The following is a 26060-nucleotide window of genomic DNA, read 5'->3' on the forward strand; positions in this document are numbered from 1 at the left end:
CTATAGTCTCTTTTGTAAGGTTCAGCGGACTCCTGGGGAACCTGGGAGCATATGGTCTCACTGTTGATGATGCTCATTTTTAATATTAATAGGCCAGGGACTCAAGGCCCTGGGGAGAATGTCATCTAAGTGAGGACAGCCACTCACATCAGGACGGCCTGTGGACGTTTTCCTCTGTAGGGTACAACCAGGACACCTTCAGGCACTCAGTGACATAAGCACACAGCACAGTGGAGGGTAAAGCAGAGATGGTAGAGCCTTCCAGATCTAGGTTCAAATTCTGACCTAGCCACAGGCTGACTCTAGGACATTGCGGCTAAGTCATTTAAACTCACGGAGACGTAATTTTCTCACCTGGAAAATTAGGATAATAACTGCCTCTCAGGCTATGGCGTAAGAGCTAGAGCTTGGGGCTCGTTAGCGAAGGGACTGACACGTAGTATACAAATGGAAGTTATTCGGATTAGAAAATTGTGAGGTTTGTAATCAAACTGGCTGATTGCACAAACTGAGAAATCGGTAAGCCTTAATGAGTCTTTGTTCTCAACTTTACCCGGATCCTACCTTTTCTTCCATGACAAAATTTGGAGTCCTGATATCTTCCTCAGGCAACTGTGATGTGATTCCCTACCCTCCCCGACCCCAGAGCCTCTTATCTATCCCAGTAAGCTTGTTCTCGGAAGCCTATCATTTGGTGAGACAACACATATGTTAATAGCAAATTGTTACCTACTGTTTACTCTGCCCCGGGCACTCTTCTCATGGTATTAACCTCATTTCCTCATGGCAGCCTCCCAACAGCCCACTGAGGTAAATTCCATTATTACCCCCATTTTACACTCAAAGCTGCCATATTGAGAAGTCGGATAATTGTTCATGGGGTAGGGCCATGATTTGAACCTAGGTGGTCCGATTCTGGAATCATGCTCCTGACACTTACTCTTGGCCGGCCTTGAGATACCGTTCTTGTTTTGTGTCACATGGGTTTACTTTTCAGTGCTTCCCTCAGTGGAGTCCAGAGTTTGGGGCTTTTACTGAATGTTGGTCATCGGGGCCAAAATGAACCTGTGACGTCTACAGTCAGCCCACCCTAGCATCTGTTCCAGGCTTCTTCTGTCCCCAGTCTCGAGCAGTCCTAGGTGGTGCCGATCATTGCTTGCGAGTTCTTTGTAGGCGCAGGACAACTGAACCCTCCTTAACGACCCGATCTCAATTAGGAGCTGTTAAAACTAGACACTCCGTGATGGCAGGAGCCACATTAGCCTTCTTCCACACTAGTGGAAGTATATCACTAGTGCCTACATCAGCACCTGGCATATAATAGTAAGTTAGGATTTTATTGATGGGTGGATGATTAAACAGACAAAGCAGTCACATGGATCAATGGATGGTGCTCTTACAAGGAAGGTGCATACTGTTGACAACAAGAAAAGATAGAAAAAATTTTGCTGATCTTTCGCTGTATCTCTTACTCACCTTTCATTAGGGTATGGTTTTCTCCTACGATTATATTTACCTTTTGGAGCTATGTCATTCCAGGGGGCTAGGTTTCAATCCCAAGTTTGTTCATATAAAATATTTAACATCTTCGAAGCACCTAGATTAGGACATGATTGCACAATCAACTTCTCTAAAAGAAGCAAGAAAAAATATTCATTCACTCGGTGAATATTTAGTGAGTGTCTCTAGCCTGTCTGGTATCCTTTGAGGAGCTTGTAACATAGCATGTGATAAAACCAAAAAACTCTGCCCTCCTGGTGAGTTCATTGTAATGGGAGAGACGGACAAAAACACTCGCGTAAAAACTTAAGTGCCATGGAGAAAACTTAAGCAATGTGAGGGAGATAGGGAAAGATTGGGTGTGGGGGGATGTTGCTATTTAATATTGGACAGTCAGGGCTACTTTGAAATTGTAGATTTGTTTTATTCTATATCAGGATATAAGACTTTAAGAAAATAAAGGTAGTAAATATAGGGGAACAACTGGGAACTAGAAGACCTAGCTTAACATCTGAGATTTTTCACATAACTCGATAAAGAAGAAAATATTTTTGACTTATAAAATTTATATATATATATATATATATATATGTATATATATATATATATATACATATATATATATATTGTTGTTTTGTTTTTTTTTCCTTACAGAGTTAGCAGTTCTGGATCTTTAAACTGCAAGATGGTCATACATTGAACTGTTTTGCCTTTGCCCCAGAAGACAGCTCACCCTCAACCCTTGCCCTGAATTGACCTCCCTCACTTTGGTTCAAGACCTGGAGTGATGTGTGCCCACCCCAGAACACTTTTCATCGTGTGAGGCCCGAAACATGACCACCAGTAGCCACGCATGTCCTGTCCCGGCAGTGAATGGACACATGACTCACTATCCAGCCGCACCCTACCCGTTACTCTTTCCACCGGTCATCGGGGGACTTTCCCTGCCTCCCCTCCATGGCCTTCATGGTCACCCTCCGCCAAGTGGGTGCAGCACCCCATCACCTGCAAGTAAGTACCACTGCATCTTGCTGTTTTGTTTTTTTTTTTTTTTATCTTGGCTGCTGGGCTTAATGGATGTGAGAAAACAGGATGCTTCATATCCAAGGTGAGTTCTCATTTTGTTGGGTTTTGGTTTCTCTCGGTCTGGAATTATACTTTTAGTTCTGCTGCAGAAATACAATTTGAATCTTGATACATGGTGCGGTTTCGAATTTGGTCTGTTCAGAGCTATGTTGTATTTTGCTTTCTTATATAAAATGTAAACAAAAAGGAATCGGCGGCTATGACCAACGTTCTTGAAGAAGTTGGCCACTTGCTAAAAACTGAACAGTGAATTAGAAGATGATACTGTAAAAATCATTAATGATAATCCTGAATTTAACATAAGTTTTGACTGTGAGGTCTCCTTGAATCTCTAGCTCTTTTCCTGGGTACAGACAGTATCTTTAATTATTTAATTCATATCACATAAGCTTTTTTGAGTGTCTTCATCCACTTTTGATTCTGTATTAAGCTGCGTCTTACCTCTGATCTTCTCTAGAATGTTGGGTAGAAAGTACTATAAAATAAAAGTAGAGTTAGAATTCTTCAAGACTGATATGACTTAGTTATAGAAAGCATCCATATTATGTGATTTGGTTGTTTTGTTTTGTTTTGTTTTGTTTTGAATGTTCTGCCTGTTTAAGGACAAGCTGTCGTGAGGTCTTGCCAATGAGCTCTTGCCCAACCTATTGAGAAGTAGGTTGGGCAGTTGAGTACCTGGAGGTGAAAAAGCACATTTATTCCAGCGGGCTGCATCATGGCACCGTAGCACCTTCTCCAGGTTCTTTCGTAGCTCAACAGGAGCTCTTGAGAGCTCTACCTGGTGATTATTTCACATCTTGCTGTTCTTTAATGAGTTCCTCCAGATACTGGCTTGTTACTTGAAAGTTACTCTTGAAGTATTGCCTTCATTGTTGTGGTTTTGTGGTCTTTGTGCCTTCACTTCTTCCTTCTGCTACATTGTTAGCTCCCTGGGAGCAGGTAGCTTATTCCACCTAACTGGGGATTCTCAGCAAATGGTCCAGTACCTTCAAAAATAGTTTAGATATTCAGATGGTCTGGATGTTTGGGTAGATAGCTAGATGCATGGACAGAATTTTACTCCAGGGATGTTGATTGCCCTCACAGTATTATCATGCCTGGTGCATACTGACTGGTTTTCCTTCCTGGAATGACCTGATGATAAGTCTTCCTTTCTGTGTTGTGGCCAGAATGTGGGACCAATACAGGCTTTTCAGTTGCTTAATAACATTCTCCCATGCTTCTCAAGTTCAAATGGAAAATAGATATAGCCAAAGTAGTTTCTTCACTGTCAGGAGAAATAGAAAAAATGCCTGTATTCAAAATCTCTTGCTGACCCCAAGTGCCAGTTCAAACCCTGTTCATCCAACATGCAAATGATCAAATGAAGTTATATTCCTCTAACACATGAAGGAGTCTGACTAAATGATTGTTAAAGCTATTAAAATTTCACCCAGGAGCGTCTGTACCTAATTCCATAGCTCAGGCAGTCTGATGGATAGCACATTCTAATGTATTTCTTTCCTCAGATCACAAGTATATTTTGTAGATTTAGCTAAGGAGTTAAGACAGTATTATCCCCGTCCTGAGTGATCTAATCTTGCAGTTGGCAAACCCTTAGACAGCCGTAGCCCCGAGGTCCCAGCATCTTTGGGTTTCTTTAGGTACTTATTTTAAGGGAAATACAGAGGATAGTAAGATCTTTATGCTGAATTAGCATCCATGAACACTTGAGCACACTTTCAATATACAAATCCCTCACCCATCTGCTTGCAGATATTTTTAAGTCTAAGAATTCTATAGAGCAGTGCTTGGCAAACTACAGCCTGTGGGCCAAATCCAGCCTGCCATCTGTTTTTATAAATAAAGTTTTATTGGGACACAGCCCCATTCGTTTGTTTACATATTGTCTATGGCTGCTTTCATGCTACAATGTTAGATCCCAGGTAGCCCACAAATTAATAGCAGTTTTGCAGTTCAGAAAAGGGGGAGGGTGTAAATAATTACAATGTTTTTCTGAGGGCCTTGGGGAGAGGATGCGAGTAACTTGTACATTGCAAAGTGGCTGGGGGAGTGGCAGAAAAAGGGCGAGGTACTGAGAGTTCAGGCTGGAAACATCAAAATGGGCTAACTTGGTAGCTAATGTCTTACTTTATGATTTCTTGCTACAGACAAAGCACATGAAAGCCACTCAGATGAAATCACTAATAGAAGCCAGTGTTGATGTGCGGTCTGTTAGTCGGCCCTTGTATAGAGAGTTGTCTTCGTCTTCTTTACAGCCTGGGGTTTAGAAAGACTGGGAACAAGGGTAAGGTCTTAAAAGCTAAAGGCAGACTTTCTCTTGGCTAAAATTAAACGTCAAGTTTTATTCACGTATTGAGGTTACTTAGGGAGGTAGCTGAATTCTAGAAAGTCTCAATAACTAGCAAAACACATACTTGGGTGAAAAAGCCAGCTAATCTGGAATGCGTGTTGGGGAATGACTCCATAAAGAGGATCCTGTCATTGAGCCGTGGGATTTGCCGATGTTTCTTTCATAACCTATACACCTCTAGATTCTGCAGCTCAGCCAGAAAGAATAAATTTCCCTGCCCCGGTGACAGGGTTCTTTCAGCACCTTGTAATTAGAAAGGCTCAAGAACCTTCTACTTCAAGATCTAGTGAGAACAATTTCCATAGCAGCTACTGGTATTATACCCATTCTGACACCTCCCACCATTCAGTTCTGATTCTCTGGTCGGCCTGTTCTCCTAGGCCAGAACCTGAACTCTGCACATTAACCTCTTCCTTCCTATAGGATGCACGTTCCCCTTCCCACCTACTGACATGTCCTTGACCTACAGTCTCATTTACGGTCATTTAGCCTCTGTGGATTTTTCTTTCATCAACTCTGAACTATGTTTATTTAAAGTCTTTATGATGTTTATTATAATGTAATGTAACTTTTTGTTACATTATAACTTTTTGTTACATTATTGTAATTACAATTATGGTCACGTAATTAATGTTATTGTAATGTAATTTACTGTAATGTGATTTCATGTAAATAACGTTTATTTATGTCCTTTATAGTAATAATATTCAAGTCGTTTAAGGACAATGGTAGGGTGTGAATTGGAAAGAAAAGTTGATTTATAAAGGGGTGAATTCAGATCATCTCCAAAGCCTTTTCAGCTCTGGCAGGTGTGGATTCTGTATATTACAACTCCAGTGTTCTCCTGGTCCTCGTGCCCTTTACAACCAAACAGCCCATCTTTTCTTGATTTGTGCCAATTTTGGACCCAGTTCTGCAGCAGGAGTACCTGGCCATTGGTATGACCATTTGTGACCACTCATAATTCTGAGGGAAAGATGTGGCCACTTTTTAGAAATTCTGCTCTCCAGAACTTTCTGACCTAAATGACAATAAATATGTGCAAAAGAGAAGTGAACTTAAAAAATCTCCTATGCATGCATGTTCTTGCCTTTGTATTCTGGCATAAATTTTTTACATTTTGAAGTCCCCATGAGGTTAGAAACCAGACATTTTAGAAAAGAGAGTTCAGGTAAGTAATAAAAACTACCATTACCATGTATTGAGCACCCTGTGTATAATCCACTGAGCACTGAATGTATATCATTCCTAATCTTTTTTTTCCCCCAAGTTTACTTATTTTGAGAGGGAGAGAGTGCCAGTAGGGGAAGGACAGAGAGAGAGAGAGAGAGGGAGAGAGAGCATCCCAGCCGTGCAGAGCCCTACGCGGGACTCAAACTCACAAGCCATGAGATCGTGACCTGAGCCAAAACCAAGAGTCGGACGCTTAACCAACTGAGTCACCCAGGTGTCCCTTAATCTTTTTTAATCGCCTCCTGAGATCTCTGCCGAGCCATTAACAGCAGTTCCATTTTGCAGATGAAGACTGAGAGGCTTCGAAAAAGTAAAAAGCCAATACAGCTCGTTAATGGTGGCACCAGATTCCAAGCCCCCAAATCCCGGGGGTCCCTACACGAATGTCCTTCCCACTGTGTTGGGTAACAAGGCCAACTTAACCTCCCACAACTCCACCACGGGTATCTCTTTTCCATGATACTTCAGGGAGCTTTTGGAGACGAAGGACATTTAAAGGACTTCACAACCTCTTTAGTTCCACCCATTACTGTGAAAGCAGCTGTCATTTTTCACCAACATAGGAACCGAGGGTGGATCCCATTGTCAGGAAGTCACTGTGGATGCCTCTGCTCGGCTCTGTCCTACAGACACAGAGCCTGTCACCGCCAGGCAAGCATGACTCCCAACAGGAAGAAAGCCTGATATACTATGCCAGGGAACACTCAAAATTTAATGTTCCAGAGCTCTCTGTGAAAATTGGACAACTGTCCGTCTGTCTCTCTTTATGTTCCTTTCATGGTTGCTTGTTCTGTTTTATTGCCACACATGTGCTTTTTTATAGGTTGTTGTAAGCTGGAAAATATTATTAACAGTTTTGGCTTCAGAGACTCTCAGTTTAACTCCAGAATCTTAAAATGGGAGCTCTTTTCCCTGCTTCTTCAGAAAGCGCTCTCCTGTCAAAATCACAAAGTAGGGAAAATAGGGTATTTACTTTAAAAACTCGCAGCCTTTTGGAGAGACAGACTGAGTCTCAGAGTTCACAATGATGCGGCATAAAGTTAGTATTATTTCTGTATCTTTTCTTAAAGAGAAACCATGATATTAAATACAGGCAGATTGATGGTAACTAAAACCGAGTTAATTCCTATTGTCCTTAAACATACACAAGGACCCTGCTGGACAGAAATCATCTCCAGTTTCAACATGTCTGGAGCTTAGTAAATTGTTAGTGTTTAGGGAATGCCAAATACAATAGTATGGTCCACATACATGCATTCTAAATCTTTTTCTAGGCCAGATAAAAATAAGATAAAGTAAAAGAAACTTGCTAGGAATTTGAGTAAACAGAGTATAACAATTTTGCTCATTTCCTCTGCCTTTGGTCAGTGAGTATCTCTAAATTTCTGAGGCTTAGGGAGGTCCAAGGCTTTCACCTGAATATTTTAGAAATAGTTTATGTTTTGGGCATGATTAAACACTTTTAGCGGTCTTAGGCCTACAGCCACATATGTCATAGGTAAGAGTGTATTCCTCAAGACTGGACAGGTATTGATTACTTGAATGCGATGCCTCTCTTCCCCAATAATAGAGGAATCTTTGTGTCTTCTTCTTGATGTCTTTACAATTTCCCCAGACTCTGGTCGAGTCCAACATGTAATCCTTTGAATAGTTCTAATGAGGAGCTGGGTTCATTCTGTTTGTTGAACTTTACCCCAAAGGGATCAGGAATATGTGAACATGAATTAGAAACAAAAAGATTATTGTTCAATTTCGTCAAATTAACTACAATGCCCAAAGGAGAGTCTCAACTCGGGAAGTGCGTTCTTGAATAGAAATAGGCTCTCAGTCCACAGAGGCGATCATAAAAACAGGAATGGATTTTCCGCTGACTTATTCTTGCCAATGATTATTCCTAAGGAGAGCATGTTTGAAAGAATATATACCCAAAAAAAGACCAAAAATGGAGAAAAGAGAGAGATTAATGGTTTAGACGTAATATTAGATTCCTTTAGATATTCTGTTTATTAGATAGTTAAACAGAGACATTTTAAAAGAGCATTTTTGATCTTAGGAAAATTGAGCCTATGAAAATTGGAATCACCATAATAGCTCTGAGTTGGCTATGAGATACGAGACTTTCCATGTGTTCCAAATTTGTCTTGATGAATTCATCAATCTACAGCTCCTGTACATTTCAGATGAGCTATTTTGGTCCTACTGATGGAAAACTCGTCCATATAACCTTGAGTGATAGGAAATTAAACTCCATACAGGTAGACTAACATGAGGACAGGTAGAATTAGCACCAGATGGCTGCCCCCTGGGCCATCTTCACAAGGTGTCGCCCAGCAGTGTCACAGAAGCTCTGGTGATTTATTCTGTGTCATCACGGTGAGACAGCCCCCTTCCTCTGTCTTTGTTTCTCGGTTTTTCTATTTTGACTCCCACCAACATTTGAATGGTGTTTTGGTCATTTAAATGGGAGAGAGAGAGAGAGAGAGAGAGAAGGGGGAGGAGGGTTGTATGGGAAGGAAGGAAGAGAGGAGAGAAGGAAGGAGGAAACTAGACAGACAAGAGAAAGAGAGAGACTCTAACCCTGTAATGTGATCTCCAGGCCACCTCCCAGAACTCGAGGCCACCAGACCAACCACTGGCCGGTGGTGCCATCAGCACTCTTACTTTTTTACTTTGCCATGAGAATAAGATTGAAAAGAACTGTCACCTCTCTCTTCTTCTCTCAGCCCCTCCTCTTCTCATGTGCGCTGTCAAAAATAAATATATAAACTTTAAAAAAAATTTTTTTAATTGGGGGTGGGGCACCTGGGTGACTCAGTCAGTTAAGTGTCTGACTTTTGACTTGGGCCCGGATGACGATCTCATGGTCCGTGAGATCGAGACACATGTCAGGCTCCCCGTTGACAGCATGGAACCTGCTTGGGATTTCCTCTCTCCCTCTCTCTGCCCCTTCCCTGCTCATACTCTCTCTGGCTCTGGCTCTCTCAAAAATAATTTTTCTTTAATCAAAAATAAATTAATAAATAAAAGAGCTGCCACTCACGTAGTGTGCTACATGCATTACCTCTGTCTACCACCTGGAAAAGAGAAATAGTGAAACAAAGACTGAGCTAACCAACTTTCCTAAGGTTGCTCAGACAAAAATGACGGGACCGGGTTTGAATTCTGGCTCTGACCAATCTCTTCTTTTCACCCATCCGTGTTAGATGCAGACGTTGAGGCGATGCAAAGGTTTTTAAAACACTGTATCTGTCTTTAAAGATCTTGCACTGCTATGGGGAAATCATAATCACCTAAAACCACTTAGATCTAAAACTCTGTTCTCTGCTCTGTAAGGTGTTAGATTTCATAAAGCTTGTAACAACCCCTCCCACCCACGTACCTGCTGTGCATATGTTGATTTACTATACGCGTCCCGTTTCTGCTATCTTTAGTTGTTTTCCTAGCTTTCCCCCCTCTACTCCCGTGTTAACCTGATGCCTGGCACACAGTGGCATCTCATTTAAGGTTCACAGAATGACCAAATCAATAGTTCTTGCTGATGGGAGATTTCGACAATTTGTGGATGTCCTTTTGGATGTCACGATGATTGGCAGCACCGTAGGCATTTAGGGGGCAGGGGCTACGAGGCTGGATGTCGGGCACTGTGCACAGTAGTTGCAAAAAGTAAAGAATTACCTCATACCCTCATTGACTTCCCACCGTCCCACCAGACGTTCATGTTAAGAACCCTCCCTCCCAGATAAATTATGTTTAACTGAACTTAGCCATAACTCATTTTTACATATAAATGCAAACTATTACATGAATTTGTTATACTGTAAATTATTTAGAGCTATAACTGCTGTGCAGATGGAGAGTAGGCTGCTCTTTTTTTCTGTTTGGGACGTTTCTAAGGGGCACCTGGGTGGCTCAGTCGGTTAAGCTTCTGACTTCAGCTCAGGTCATGATCTCGTGGTTCGTGAGTTTGAGCCCCGGATCAGGCTCTGCACTGACACTGTGGAGTGTGCTTGGGATTCCCTGTCTCTCCTTCTCTCTCTGCTCCTCCCCACTTAGGCGTGCTCTATAAATAAATAGATAAATAGATAAATAAACTTGAATTTTTTCTTTTTTTTTAATATTTATTTATTATTGAGAGACACAGAGCATGAGCAGGGGAGGGGTAGAGAGAGGGGGAGACACAGAATCTGAAGCAGGCTTCAGGCTCTGAGCTGTCAGCACAGATCCCAATGCAGGGCTCGAACTCACAAACTGTGAGATCATGACCTCGGCCGAAGTCAGTCGCCCAACCAACTGAGCCACCCAGGCACCCCTAAAAAAATTAAAAAGGAATGTTTCTCAGAGTTATTTACTATTTCAGGTAATCATGTCGACATGATTGTCCTGACGACAGGGTATTCTTCATTAATAGACTTACTCACACCACGTTTTTATCAGTCTGCATTTGTAGGTAAAATAATCACTTTAATTCTGCATATTGAGGCAAGCATGTTACCACTTCTTTATGCCTGGACATTTATACTTTGAAATAGCTATTATTTTATTATAAATTACTTTGAATTCATCCTTGATATTGCAGTCAGGGCCATATATTGATTTCTTGGAAATTATATGTGTGGGTGGGCTATATTATCTATGGCTTTCATTTGGAAATAGTAAAGCAGATGTTATAAAACATGTTATTAAAAGAAGCATTACATCTTGAAGATTACTGGAATGAGTGGATGGATGGATGCATACATGAATGAATGAGTGAAAAATAATTAACAGGGTCAACTAAACTGCTTTGAACGTAAACGTTCTAGCCACTGAGAGGAAGTTTGTAAGGGACGTGGACAGGAAAAAGTTTGTAAAACCAAATCCGATGGTTATGCCAGGCATGGGCCAATGGGCATGGCCCTGGGGAAAGCCATATGCGGAAGAACGATGGACAGTCGGAAAGTGTTTGAAGTTTCCCATCTTGGAAGGCATGTGGGGTTAGCAAAGAGCCATCTAGCACTTGCCTCTATTTCTTGATGGGTAAACAGTGTCTCCAAGGTGTACAAAAGGGAATGAAATGTATCTTTATTCATGAATTTACTCTTCCAATCTTTATTTAACATATACGTGTTAGGTATTTGGAGTAGGCACCTTAGAGTGTCTCTGATGGTTTGCTGGGTAAATTTATCCAAGTAAATGGTTCTTGTGTGTCAGGTCAGATTCTCTACCTCCAAAAGATGCTCAACATCCCTAACCATTGGGAAAATGCAAATCAAAATAACAGTGAACTGGCACCCTATACCTTTCAGAATGGCTAAAATAAAAAACACAAGAAATAACAAGTGTTGGCAAAGATGGGGAGAAAAAGGAACCCTTGTGCACTGTTGGTGGGAATGCAAACTGGTACAGCCACTGTGGAAAACACTATGGAGGTTCCTTAAAAAATTAAACGTAGAATTACCATATGACCCAGTGATTTCACTAGTGAGTATTTACCCAAAGAAAATGAAAACACTAATGTGGAAAGGTATGTGCACCCCTATGTTTATTGCAACATTATTTACTATGGCCAAGATATAGAAGCAACCCAAAGGTCCATCTACAGATGAACGAATAAAGATACAGGGTGTGTATACACACAGGAATATTATTAAAGTATAAAAAAGAATTAAATTTTGCCATTTCAACAACATGGATTGATTTAGAGGGTATAATACTAAGTGAAATAAATCTGTCAGAAAGACAATTATGATTTCGCTCCTATGTGGAACTTAAGCAAACAAAGAAAAAAGGAGACCACAGACAGACTTAAATATAGAGAACAAACTTGTGGTTGCTAGAGAGAAAAGATATGGTGGTGGATGAAATAGGTGAACGGGATTAAGGGTACACTTACTGTGATGGGCATATAGAAACATATAGAATTTTTGAATCATTATATTGTATAACTAAAACTAATGTAACACGGTATTAATTATACTTGAACAAAAAAAAATGCTACCTCCTATGCACCTCATCTTAGGATTTATCAGGACAAAGCTTGGAACTGTTATAGATTGAATGGCATATCCCAAAAGATGTTGAAGTCTTAACCCTCAGTATCCATGAATATAAATTTACTTTTAAAAACAGAGTCTTCTCAGATGATCGAGTTAAGATGAAGTCGTTAGGGTGGGTCCTAATCCAGTACGACTATGTCCTTATGAAGGGAGGAAATCTGGACACAAAAAGGGAGATAGGGAGAGAGCGCCGTGTGAAGGTTCGTGTTAGGCTTCCGGAAGACAAAGAATGCTAACGATTGCCAGCAAATGAGCAGAAACTAGCAGAGTGTCATGGAACAGATTTTTCCTCACAGCCTTCAGAAGCAAGCCTGCCTGCACCTTAATTTGGGGGTACTTTTAGTATCCAGGGCTGTTTGTGGTCCTTCGTTATTAGTTGCCCTAGGAAACTAATAAGGCTTCTAATTTGGAACTACACCTTCCTGTCACCGAAGAAGGAAAAACTATGCTTTTGATCTCTCCCTCCTCTGAAAGTATCGAGTTATTTAGCTATTTTCTCATCATTCTATGCTCACAATAACTCTTTTTCTGAATTATGTGGTTGCTTTGGCTTAGACTAATTCTATTTCAGGCAAGTTTTTGTTTTTGTTTTCCTTTATAGCCAGCCTTCCTTGATTCTAGTGGCTCCACGTCCATGGTCATGAATCACAGTGATCATATTTTTTTTAAAAAACAGGTGCCTCTCTTGGGGCACCTGGGTGGCTCAATCCGTGAAGCATCCGAATTCGGCTTAGGTCGTGATCTCACGGCATGAGTTCGAGCCCTGCGCTGGGCTCTCTGCTGAACAGCTCAGAGCCTGGAGCCTGCTTTGGATTCTGGGTCTCCCTCTCTCTCTGTCCCTCCCCAGCATGCATGCATTCATTCTCTCTCTCTCTCTCTCTCTCTCTCTCAAAAAGAAATATACACTAATTTTTTTTTTTTTAATGAGTGTATCTCTAATCCTCTGGTTTTATTTGGGTCCTATCCTTGGATCCTAAATTCCCACCCCCTTTCTTGACCTTTCCATGTCTTCTTTAATATCTATTTTGTTCTTAATTTTAAACCCCCTGCCTCATGACTCTACCTACTCGTCACCGTTATATATTGGAGCCTGTGGGACTCTCCAGAAGAAGCATTCACGTTACAAATTCACATTTCAAGTCCTGTCACTGAGAGATTATCAGTGGCAGTGATATGATTCTAATTATTCGTTGTTTATTGTCTCAAATATCATGCTGTTGGCTCACCCAGCAACCTCTGGCACTCTTTCTTCAACCCTGTGCTCCTTGATTTTATACTTACGAGTAGTTTTGTCATATCGTTAGTTCTGTCGGTGGCCTGGTCTTTATATCTACCCCCCTTAGTTCTCTACATCTGGGATTTTTTTAGTTACTTCCGGCCAAAACCCTTTTAAAATATTTTGGAAGCCACCCAAGCTTGTACCACGTATAAATTTAAAGATCCTGGGCCTCACTAAATCCTGCCCTGGTTCCCTTTGCCTTCGGCGAAGTGGGTGAGTCACCTTGTATAATAAGATAAATTTGATAATCTGAAAATCTGCATCTATACAGTTATTTTTTTTTTAATGTGTGTTAAAATCTCCACAAGCCATTTTACTGGTGAAGATGACTCCTTACCGATGAGCGTGCATATTTTTAATTTGGGGCTGAGATATTTTGCCAAATACCCATAGGTGTACAGAAGTTTGGATAAAACAAAACTTCTAGGGAGTTTGGGGAAGACGAACAGTGATTATCTGGGACCCTGTGGGCACCAATGACAGCAGTAAATTATGTGGCTATTATTTTGGGGAGAGTGGCAAAATGTAGCACCGATGAGAGGTACTACTCAGATACTGCCCTTAGCCTTGGGGAGCTTACAGTCTGAGAGACCCATACTCATTAGGAAATGTTCATCCTGTTCACCCGAGAACAGGGTTGTGATGAGACCTCCATCAGTTGATGCTTATAAACTCAATCTAGCGCTCGGCCACTAACAGTGCTTAAGTATTTGTAACTGTGGTGTAACAATGCAAACCCTAGAAATAGCAGTCATTGTTAGTGTCTGCGGTCAGAAGCTGTCCAGTCGTAAGCAAAAACCTTTTCCGTCATGGGGCTGACATTCTCACAACCGTTTCCAAAACGTAAAGGTTGTTCACACACACACACACACACACACACACACACACACACACACATTTTTCCATATTTCTTAGAAGTCCATACCAGGCATATGGAAGATTTCACTTTACAGAGTTTGTACCCTGCCAAGATCTCCCTTTAAACCAGAATCCTCTAGAAGGTGATCTTGCACTTGGGTATTGGAAAGGACTCTTTTGCCCGAGTAACCATGGCCTGCTGAATAATTTTGTATTCATCACCAAGAGACCACATCCAAGAAATATGTGTGTATCTGAGGTTATCTTTGACAGATGAGCTCTCCTCAGAGTCAGGGACCTTAGGTAAGAGCTGAACTTTCCTGTCTTCCCAGAGCCTATATAGGCTCTTCCGGTTACTTTTTCTTCAGAAACCATCTAATAATGCTTGGCTGAATTTTAGTGCTGTGTTTAATAGTGTACATTTCTCAGGCATTGTGGTTTTTGCTTCTATTAATACCAAGCTACTCTCATATTAATCGCGTAAAGGTTATGAAGTTGGCCAATCCAAAAAAACATACTTAAAGAAAAAAAGCTTATCTTGACCTTTCATAAAGTGAATAGCACTTTAATGATGACCATATGCTTAAAAAGAAAGCAAGAAAGCCAGCCTTCAGCATACTTAGTAAACCTCTTTTATCAGAATGGCGTAAAGGAATATTTTCCAAAACAGGGATTAGGGATTTCCGTGAGTTCTGATGGAAATCTTCAAAACGTGAGGTGAGATTCGCACCACCCTTGACTCTTGCTCTGACCTGTAGGCAATTTTGGGATTTCTTTCTTTTTCCACAAAAAAATCTTATTCCAGAACCAAGGTCAGAATAAAGCAAAGGATGCATGTAGCACTATCGATAATATTTTGTTCAGTTCTGAATCCCTAACGGGTCAAGTATACACCTATTGATGCAAAGGCTGACATCTTCTTTAGTACTGGCCACGATTTCTCGATCTCTGCTTTGAGGACAGAGAGCAGAGAGATGTGTCCAGGGTCGGGCAAACAAAGAAGTACTGCAGACTAACAGAAAAAGACAAGGCCTGACACAGCGGGCAAAGACAAAATGTGTAACAAACTTGTACAAATCGGAAGAAAAAGACCAATCATTAAGGAAATCCAATTCAGGACCACATTGCATGCCATGTTCTATCCATGAAAGTTACATGAAGTAAGTGTGGTGACAGAACCAAATGTTGGAGAGAACGTCAGTCAACGGACACTCTGAGATATATTGCCGGTGAGAGGCTAAATTACTATCGTCATCTTGGAAATGGCTCACATTATCCTGTAAAATTGAAATATGCAGATTTCTTATGATCAAGCCATTTGTCTTCTCGGTAACTATCCTAGAGAAGCTCTTTAATATGAATACCAGGGTTCGGGGCGCCTGGGTGGCTCAGTCAGTGGAGCGTCCGACTTCGGCCAAGGTCATGATCTCGCGGTTTGTGAATTCGAGCCCCGCGTCGGGCTCTGTGCTGACAGCTGGGAGCCTGGAGCCTGCTTTGGATTCTGTGTCTCCTCCTCTCTCTGCCCCTCCCCTGCTCCTGCTCTGTCTCTCTGTCTCTCAATAATAAATAAACGTTAAAAAAAAATTTTTAAATATGAATGCCACGATTCATGTTGAAAAAATTCATGGTAGTGCTGTTTGGAAATTGTAAAAAAAAAAAAAAAAAAATTAGATACCAACCAAATATTTATGAACAAATGCAAAAACTAAGCGGTGACATTGTCATTAAATTCAATCGTGTGCCTCGCAGAAAGTGAAGCTACAGGCATCAACATGCATAGATCACAGAAACACAGTGTTGAGTTAAACACAATTTTTGGCAACAGGACGTTAACATTTTTATAAATACAAGAGAAACAATTTTTGGAAGATATATGTAACAAAACTGTACATTAAGAAGTCAAGGCAATAATAAAGAACAAATCCAAGGTAATAGATACCTTCTAGAGGTTAAGCAAAATAGATGAGTGGATAGGACCGAGAAGCAGCACAGGAGTGCACGCAACAGAGGTGATAGAGTTCTAACTGTCAAATATTTAGTGACATGTTTTCTACCACATGCACATATGTTTATTTTTGTAGGTGTTAAATGCACCTTAAAAAGATAAGCTATCACTCTATCCATTGCTTGATGGCAGTATCCTTAAACGAAAAAGTCCCATTCTGAAAAAAAGGCAAATGGACAGTGAAAAAAAGGCAAATGGACAGTGAAAAAAAATTTTTTTGTAATTTGAGTCTTAAGAGTAATTGTACTAAACAGAAGAGACTCATAAATATGGAGGACAAACAGAGGGCTACTGGAGGGGGTGTGAGAGGGGGGATGGGCTAAATGGGTAAGGGGCACTAAGGAATCTACTCCTGAAATCATCGTTGCCCTATATGCTAAGTAATTTGGATGTAAATTTAAAAAATAAAACAAAATAAAGAAACCCTTTGACTATTAGGATTCTGCCAGATACATTATTTTCTCACTAAAAATAAATGAACAAAATATGAAAAAAAAAGTAATTGTACTAATGCAAATTTGAAAGTGAGATGCAAAGTAAGACTTTATTTCTTACTTACAAGTAGGCAAAGATTTGAAAGAATGATCCCATTGTTATTCAGGCTGTATAGAGAAAAGAAGACTCGTGCAGCCTTGATGGCGAGAATGAAAATTGATATATCCTTTCTATGGAATAATTTTACAGGAAATGACAAGGGCCTTAAAATATTCATACTGACGGCTTTGCATTTTTGCTCCTGTGAATTTATTTGCAAGAAGTAAATGTTTTAGTGTGCTTGGGGAAATAGGTATTAGCACAGATTTGTTTAATTAAAAAACAAAGAAACTGAAAGCAAACTTCCTCCGTAATAAGAGGTGATTGATTAAAGTAGAGAATGAAAATAAAAAGCAGACCTTTAAAATTTTGATGGAGAAACAAATATATTGACATGGGAAATGCTCAGTAGAAAAGACAAGTTCCACAGCTAATAGAACGAAGTTTTCACTGTTAAGTATTCAGAATACTTAATATTCTTTATTTTAGCAGAAATATATTTATTTCAGGGTTTAGGACAGAGAGACTGGGGAGCATATTAATAGTTTTAAATTCTGGGTCATGGATTATCCAAAATGTTTTCTTCATCTTTATTCAGGGGGAATGCTCACCCCGATCACCTCGCTGCTCGGTGCTTGGCACATAGTAAACGTTCACTAAATGTTTGTTGTGTGAATGAGTGCGTTAAATGGTAGCTCATGGAATTAACTAAACTAGAAGAAAGGAGACTTCTCATTGTGCTAATTCAGTTGCATTTACTTGAAACAAATATCTTACCTACATCAGTATCCTTGTCTTTCAAGTGTCCCATTAATGGGGTGCTCAGGGGCGCCTGGGTGGCTCAGTCAGGCGTCCAACTTCGGCTCAGGTCATGATCTCACAGTTTGTGGGTTCGAGTCCTGCGTCGGGCTCTGTGCTGACAGCTCGGGTCCTGGAGCCTGCTTTGGATTCTGTGTCTCCCTCTCTCTCTCTCTGCTCCTTCCCCACTCATGCTGTCTCTCTCTGTCTCTCAAAAATAAAACATTAAAAAAAAAATTTTTAAATACAAGGAAAAAGGTGTTTGTGCCTGATTCCATTTCGTTTCCAAGTAATGAGCCCTTCAGAGGTCAGAGGGACATTTGCATTTTGGAATAGTAACTTTTGAGCTAAGTCCTGATTCCACAGTGGCAGAGACTCTGCAGTGGTAGGGTTTCCAAGGAGATAATTTGGAATAGGAAATTTATTCTCTCAGCTTCTTCAAAGCCTGTCCCATAGGGTATCCACATACTTGACCTGTGCCCAAGGCTTCTTCTGTTTTAATAGACTCCAGGTGGATTATAAACGTTATTAGCATCACTTTGTAAAAAAAAAAAAAAAAAAAAAATCATAATTATCAATCTTTGAGAAACTGTTATCTTCTTTTTTCACAACAAATAGATGAGTACTTTTTAGTTAACTCACTTATATCCTATTTTATTTGGGGGAAAAAAATTATGACAACTTACAAAAAAGTACATGTATCACTTTTAAAAATTAGAAAGAAGTATATTTAGGAATGAGAAAATAAACACAGTGAAACCTTGGTTTGCAAGCATAATTCATTCTGGAAACCTGCTTGTAATCCAAAGCACGTGTATATCAAAGCAAGTTTCACGAACCATCGGCTCATTGGTGATCATGTGACGTTTGGCCTCACATACCCCTGGTATTGTGAGACATCGCTCGCTTATCAAGTTCGAATTGATTAGAAACGTTGGCTTGTTTGGGGGAACACTCGCAGAACAGGTTACTCGCAACCCAAGTTTTCGCCATATTAGAAAAATGAGTTGAAACCAACTTGAGGCCAGTGCATTAAAATGCATTGCCTGAGATAAGATAATAAGCGTTGCCCGGACGTCCTGAAAGCCTGTCCCACGAAGAAGAAGGTCCATGCAGCCGTAGAGTTGACAGGGCTCCTAAAATGGAAATGGCCCAGCTCTCAGGAGAAGCGCAAGTGAAGCACATCCCAACCATACAGTAAGTCCAACTCTGTTTATGTGTTTGCGTTTTTAATAACATCCCTCGTTGTGGGCCAGATTAATCATTCCGCAGCTCAGTCAGAGAAAGCAGGTCCCTGTGGGGGTCCCAAACAATGTCTCCAGGTACATAGCTCTCTCACCGTCGGAACTCAATCCAAAAATAAATATTAGACTGTCAAGATAAATAAATGGTCTTCATAGCCTTCAGGCACTTCTCCATGAAAACCCTTTCCCTCAGCCAAGGATTTTTGTGAGCATTTGAAGAGCCATGAATTTGGGGTTATACTCCCTTGACAAGGACGGAGAAGCCAAAGGCCAGCCCCCCACCCCCAACAGGGTTTTCGCTCACAGCACAGTTCTGAATATGAGCCAAAGGGCACCAGATCATGGAAAATGTAGAGCAGTGTATTTAAAAGCATAGACCTCAGAGTCCAAAAAACCTCCGCGTGACCCAGCTGTGTGTCCCTTGGATAAATCAGCCTACCACTCCCTGTCCTCTTGGCATTGCTCTGCCCAAATCTTATCTGCCTGGAATGTAGGGCCAGCATGAGGACGGCGAGAAAGAATGCTCGAAGTGCCCTGCACAGAGCTGCTGCTAAACCCGATTTATACCTTAGTCTGGGATATTTATAGGGAGGCAGGGAGTTGTGAGGAAGGGGGGAATGCGAAACCCTCCAAGAGAAAGTGGGAGTGGAAAGTCGTATGTGGAGCGAAGACTCTTTCTCCTGGAGGGACAGCTACCTCAGCAGAAGCCACTGGACTCAAGGATGCATTTTCCTCAACTTGGGTTCGTTTTCTTTGGACGCTGGAAGGAATCGTCAGTGAATGTACTCACATACCCCCTCACCCTCCCCACCCAGCCCCAGCCCCAGCCCCCAGACACACTCTTCCAAGGCTGATGGGAGGAGACCGTTGATGTTTCCAAATGTTGAAGCTGCCTTTTGTGTGGTCATTAAGGTCCCGATTTGTGCACTAGTGTGCGGTTGTTTTTATTTTGGGGGGAAATCTGAAGTATTCCCTAAGCATCTTGTGGACTTGCATTACAGAGCACAGCAGGAGATATTTAACTGGCAAGTTCTCTCTGAGGTCACCGTGTGCCACATTTTTTTTCACGGAAAGCTTCAACTGCTCAACTAAAGAATGTGTTTCTTTAACAGGCAAATGAAAAAGCGACTGCTGGGTGATTCCTTGAGGTATGCTTAATTAATTCCAATCTATTAATGACGGCAATTTTCTAGTTTCAGATGATAAATGGCAGCCCTTCCTAAAAGGCATCTCGAAGAGAAAGGATCTTCTCCCCACCCCCAGATTTTTTTTTTTTCTTTGTCCTTGGCTACTTCTGTCGCTTGCTGCTCAGAGTGAGCTCACGTCAGTAATAGTCATAAATGATTTACAAAAGTAATTCCTGTCTAATCACTTGGGACTTGGAGGTTTTATGATGTTGCCAGATGTGCCATCAAAAAAAAAAAAAAAAAATCATCCGGTTCAGAAACTTGTGATAAATCGAGTCAGAATCCATTAATTCCCTGGAGGCAACTGGTTGGTTTGCATGGATTTGTGCCGGGGCCTCGCCCATCTTCATCGGCTTCTCTTTATCCTTCTGTTCAAGTGTGTAGAAGACAACAAAGAATTCTGTAAACACAAAGTTACTAAGGAGCGGTTAGCATTTATTAAAGACCCTAGCACAACTTTAATGTTTGTCTCATGTGTTAAGAGGACATTTTAGTCCAATGAAAGGGGTGGGAGGGGAAAGTGTGAAAAGCCCCAGATGATCCCAGTTCTCGCGTAGACTGTCTGTCTGTCTGTCACTCACAGTGCCGGTGCCAACATTGCATAAATACTCAGATGTCGCTTCTAATACTCTCCCCTTTTTTTGAAAGCTCCCCGCAGAATTCTTCTTTACTTCCTCTGCACCCTCACCGTATGAGCTTTGTGTCTCTAATAAAGAATTTTGGCTGTTGCACCTTATAAGGGTTTAGTGGTTTAAACATTTTCCCCTCTCGTAAAATTGTCATCTTGTTGAGGGTGAAGCCCACGTTTTCTCCAACTTCACTTTGGATGATGTCTTTTCTTTCATTAGGAAGAGTCTAACTGATTTTGGTGAATGAAGGAAAGAATCCCAAAATGGATGACTGTGAATTTTCATTCCAAAACACATAGTGGGGGGTGGGGGGTGGTGGAAGGGGTGGACAAATGGAAAGATCCATACCGAGCTTTTTAAACCACTTTGTTGGACTGCATACAAATAACTAAGGAAGCTGAGCAGTAGAAGACTTTAAATCAGCTTATATCGTCTACCCAAGGACCAAAAATGGCACCTTCCCAACCAGGAATTCTGTATTCCTAAATCACAATCTCTCCGTGGAGATTAAATGATCTGTAATCCCATGTAACAAGGCACAGTAGTGTACTCTGATGACAACTCTCTGGGGAAAAAGTTCCCCATGTCATCTCTGATTACAAAGTCAAGGAATCCTGTGAATTTGCTGATGTATAGGTTCCCCTTTAATGTAAATGCAGGTAAGGAAGGGGGGCAGGCAATGTGGAGTCCTTTAGGATAATAGACAAGTGTTGACATAATTCCGAATCCTCGCAGTTATTCTGGAAGTGCTTATTTAAACAGCTTTTCCGAATTGCCCCAGTGATGAGAGTTTTGAGTGTTCAGAATCTAACATTTGCATAATTCTTCATCTTTGGCTCTTCTCGGACGTAAAGGTAGTATTTTTGCCCAATGACTTCATAAATATCACAGTAGGAGTCAGAAACCTTTTTGATATGATTCTTGAAGTGCAACTAAATAACCTCTCATAGTTTAACAATTTATAGATCAAACAGAGGGAAGCACTCTAGCCTCTTGGGGCCCCTCATAAGCTAATGATTCTCCAGATTTCCTGCTACCCTTTTGAAAGATTTGATTGGTAGAAATCAATGTAATGGTTTTAAAACTATTAGTCAGTCCTGTTGGGGAGTTAGCTCTGTTTTCAAGGACTAAATGTACAATGATACTTAGACATTGACCACTACAACTTAGATGATTTTCTCGTATTAACTATCAGATAGTCTCGCCTATAATTTCTTTTAATGCCTGTGTTTACCGAATAGAAATAGCTCGTAAATGTCCCATCATTGAAACATCAGAATGTATCAGAGTGTAATCTATCTAAAGTAGAACTCTAGAAAATTAAACTATGTTTTTCTCACTTTTCTATTGGTCTTGGTCCATATGCACAAACGGTTTTATATCATTGTAGTCATGGCGCAAAGTCAGTTTTTAATTATGGTTCTCTTTTTCTTTCCATTACAAATGCCCGCTGTTGCTGCTTACCCTGTTGAATGTTGTTCAGGATATTGCTAACTGTATTCCACAATTGTGTCTTTATGAGCCATGCCAGGGGTAAGAGCTTTTCTGTTTTCTATAGCGCAAAAATCACGTTTCTAGTGAGGGGGGGGAAAAAAATTATCTCATGGTCACGGAGGATCATTTGGCGATCACATCTCCTTTTTGGCATGGCTTCCTGGAAGGCTTAGAGTCACCTTTGTAGTTCGCTTTAAATATAGGATTAATGGTGAACATTTTCCAGACTTGCCTCCCTTTGTGCATTACATTTTCTCTGTCTCATCCAGTTCTCCTCTCTTCAACCAGTTTTCGGTTTTGTTCCAGTTCGTTTCATGTATATCATATAAAGCACTTAAAATCTCTTTATAGAAATTTTCCTTGTATTATTTTAATATATGCTTCATAATTATTTTAGTTTCTGTGTGATAGTTTATGGAACGGAGGCAAATTATTTTATGCATCTTTGGCATTTAAGTGGTCTCTTTGTTTGTTTTGGGTTGTTGTTGTTTTAACTGATGCAGAAAATAACTTTCACATCCGAGTTTTTTCTTAGGTCCATTTTTAAAAATTATTTTCTTTGGGGAAATTTTCCAGACTGAAATGGCTCATTCAAAAGTTTTCCTCTGACAACCAACCTCAACCTAACTTTGCCCTTTTTTGAGGGTAGGGAAGAGGATTAATCCATGGTAAATCTGCGTTTACAGATGGGCTAAAGGATGTAGTTATTGCCAAAAATTTACTCCTTTTAGGAAGTAATTGAAACTTCATGTTCCAGTCTGCTCAGTGAATATATCACTTCTGTGCAGAAATAGGCCAAAGTAAATCTGGGCTTCACAAGTCTCAACATAATGTAAAATCTTCCTTGCTTAATGGAAGAGAAACTACTGAAAATAAAATAAATTTACTGAGTAAAATATTACATAGACACTAATTTTTAATATGCCTATAATAGGAATTAAAACCTTTGTGTTGGGGGGTGCCTGGGTGGCTCAGTTGGTTGAGCATCTGACTCTTGATTTCAGCTCAGGTCATGATCCCAGGGTTGCGGGATTGAGCGAGCTCCACGTTGGGCTCTGTGCTGAGCATGGAGGCTGCCCGAGGTATTCATTCTCTCTCTCTCTCTCTCTCTCTCTCTCTCATTCTCTCCCTCCCTCCCTCCCCTCCTCCCTCTGCCCCTCACCTGCTCAAGCATTATCTCTCTCACACTCTCTCTCTCATTTGAAAAAAAGTATAGATATATAGGTAGGTAGGTAGGTATTTATATGTATTTATTATATATTTATTATATATTTATATGTTTATATATTTATCTCTATATATGAATGAAACCGATTCAGCCCCTCATGAAACTTACTTTCTGAAAAGAGGCTCTTAATGTTGCTTCAGGCCACACAGATGGAAAAGCAAAATGCCAAACTTCATTCACCATATTGCCAAATAAACATGCAAAAGGAAACTTGAGTGACAGGGATGGGACTCAAGTGGTAGCTAACATTCCAAGCAATTGAAAGGCATTGTGTCACTTGTTCTATCAAACCACCCCTTTTGATCGTGACCATTTTGGCTTAGTTGTATGTCTTTCTCTTCCACTGATCCCACCTTCTCCCAAACCTGTGATTTTACATGTTTTCTAAACCACAGAAAATCCATTTCTTGTGAAATGGAAGCCAACCTCCCTTGGGTGTTTAGATACCTCAAAGATTGTTGCAGTGTAGAAAGAAGTCTTCCAGAAATTAATTTTAAAGCAAAAAATAAATCTGTTAGCACTGGAGTGAAAGGAACATGAAAACATTAAGACCCTAAAAAGTTCAGAAATCACTTCTCTGTTCCATTAAACTGCAATCAGATTGTGCTTTTTATTGTTTTATATGTTTCAATTAACTCAATTGTAATTGCTTGTCAGCATTTCATTCTAAGCAATAAATTTGTCATAAAAAAGAGTAGAAATAATCAAATTTCATTGTTCATCATTTTAGTGTTTGTTCCTCTTATCTGTTCCTGCTACTTCGGAATATATTCTTTTGCTAGCAGCTGTTGTGATATGTTTTATAGGGAGATGTTTCAACAATTTTCTTTCTAATTTTCTTTCAGTTATACATGTAGATATTGCTTTTCAGAGTAAGAAAGGAAATGATCAGATGGGAAAGGAAAAAGGGAAATGGAGAATGTATAAAACATGGGCAATGCCTGCATTTTATATATTTATATGACATTTACACACTACTTAGTTTTAAAAAAATATATCAATATTTGAACTTATTTGTGTGATAAACCAGCTAGTAAAATGATTATTTAGCTCTGTAATTTAAATAAAAATATTTGTGAATGAAGATTAGACTGCAAGATATTGTTGATATCTGCAGACCCCAGTATCAAATCGTCGCAGTGTTTTCTCTGGCCTAGAACTCTTTGAATTCTCCTCTCCTGACTGTCCTCTGACTTCTCATTAAGACATGCTGGAAAGAGAGTGGTGGAAAAGGATACTCATTTATACTAAAGGGCAAGTGACCAATATGATTTACTATCTTAAACATCCCACAGATATTTTAACAGAAATACAGATTTTGACTGAAAATATTAAAATGTGACTCAAAAAATGCATAGTTGGCATCAGCCAGTATTTGGAAGGCAAGGGATATTTCTTGATACAAAAGATCTTTATGGTGCCACTGAAATTATATCACACAAACTGTGGCCTGTCGTTCTTGATAGAATTCCTTTTCTAAATATTTTTCACCTGCAGATATTTATTTCTTACAAGTGTACTATCTCCTTATCAATGCAGGCCTTAATCTTGAAATTATGTTACTTGAAAATACATTGTATCTTAAATGCCTAATTTCTGACACTATGATTTGTAAAACATTTTTTTCTAGCTATTCATGGGCTAAAGAAATAGATTTTTAATGTCCTTGGATTTGCCTGGTAAGTTTCAGTAGTCACATGCTAAAATAATATTTCTTAATATGATTAAAACAAAAAAGACTTGTGGCATTAGCTTGGTTATCTCTAATATCATATTTGGTTTCTGCATTTATTCCAGATAAATCCATCAAATTCCATTCCCATTGCTCTTCTCTTCATCTCTACTGAATTTCCAAGCATTTTCTTAACACCTTGTAAAGTTCATGGAGTTTAAAATGCTTTTTATAGAACAAAGGTACATTAAAAACTTGATAGTGAATGTCAGTTCAGTGAATTGTGTTTTACCATTGACTTATTGTGAAATTAGTTACATTTTCAGAATGGAAACTAAAGGGGGAGGTGCTAAATCAGAGTTAAAATTACATGTAGAAGTATTGTGAAGCTAATCACATATTTAAAGAGAAAACCAGGGGTGCCTGGGTGTCTCAGTTGATTAAGTGTCTGACTTCCGCTCAGGTCATGATCCCACAGTTCACGGGTTCAAGCCCCGCATTAGGCTCTGTGCTGACAGCTCAGAGCTTGGAGCCTGCTTTGGATTCTGTCTCCCTCTCTCTCTGCCCCTCCCCTGCTCATGATCTCTCTCTCTCTCTCTCTCTCTCTCTCTCTCTTTCTCTCTCTCTCTCAAAAATAAATAAACATTAAAAGAAGTTTTTTTAAATTGAAAACCATAATGATTTCATAAAAGACTGGTAGTAATATGATATAAAAATATAAACAACTTCCATAAAATACCCAAAGATGTATCGGAAGTATATGCAGTCTGTTATTTCCTAGAATCCGTGGATTCAGTGTTTGTGACTCTATTTTAAATCAATTATTTGGTTAGTGAACTAATGCAAACAAGGCTTTTGGGCAGTTGTATGGTTACGTTTCCTTTCTTCTGTTTGCTTCAAGTCATTTAAGAACCGCTCATCATGG

At 40.0% G+C, this 26060-nt stretch overlaps 1 protein-coding gene across 2 annotated transcripts in view; it reads left to right on the plus strand.

Moving 5' to 3' along the window:
* Window positions 1–2400: 2400 nt before the first annotated feature.
* RARB (retinoic acid receptor beta) overlaps window positions 2401–26060 on the plus strand; it is a 402464-nt gene continuing 378804 nt past the window's right edge. For both annotated transcript variants that reach the window (XR_006192982.1, XM_042903065.1), the window contains exon 1: window positions 2401–2511. Coding sequence is in view for 1 of the 2 variants with exons in the window: in XM_042903065.1 (XP_042758999.1) it covers window positions 2458–2511 (54 nt within the window). In the remaining variant the exon portion in view is untranslated. The remainder of the gene's footprint in view (window positions 2512–26060) is intronic.

The sequence above is a fragment of the Panthera leo genome, chromosome C2, assembly GCF_018350215.1.
Source record: "Panthera leo isolate Ple1 chromosome C2, P.leo_Ple1_pat1.1, whole genome shotgun sequence".
In the NCBI taxonomy this organism is placed as follows: domain Eukaryota; kingdom Metazoa; phylum Chordata; class Mammalia; order Carnivora; family Felidae; genus Panthera; species Panthera leo.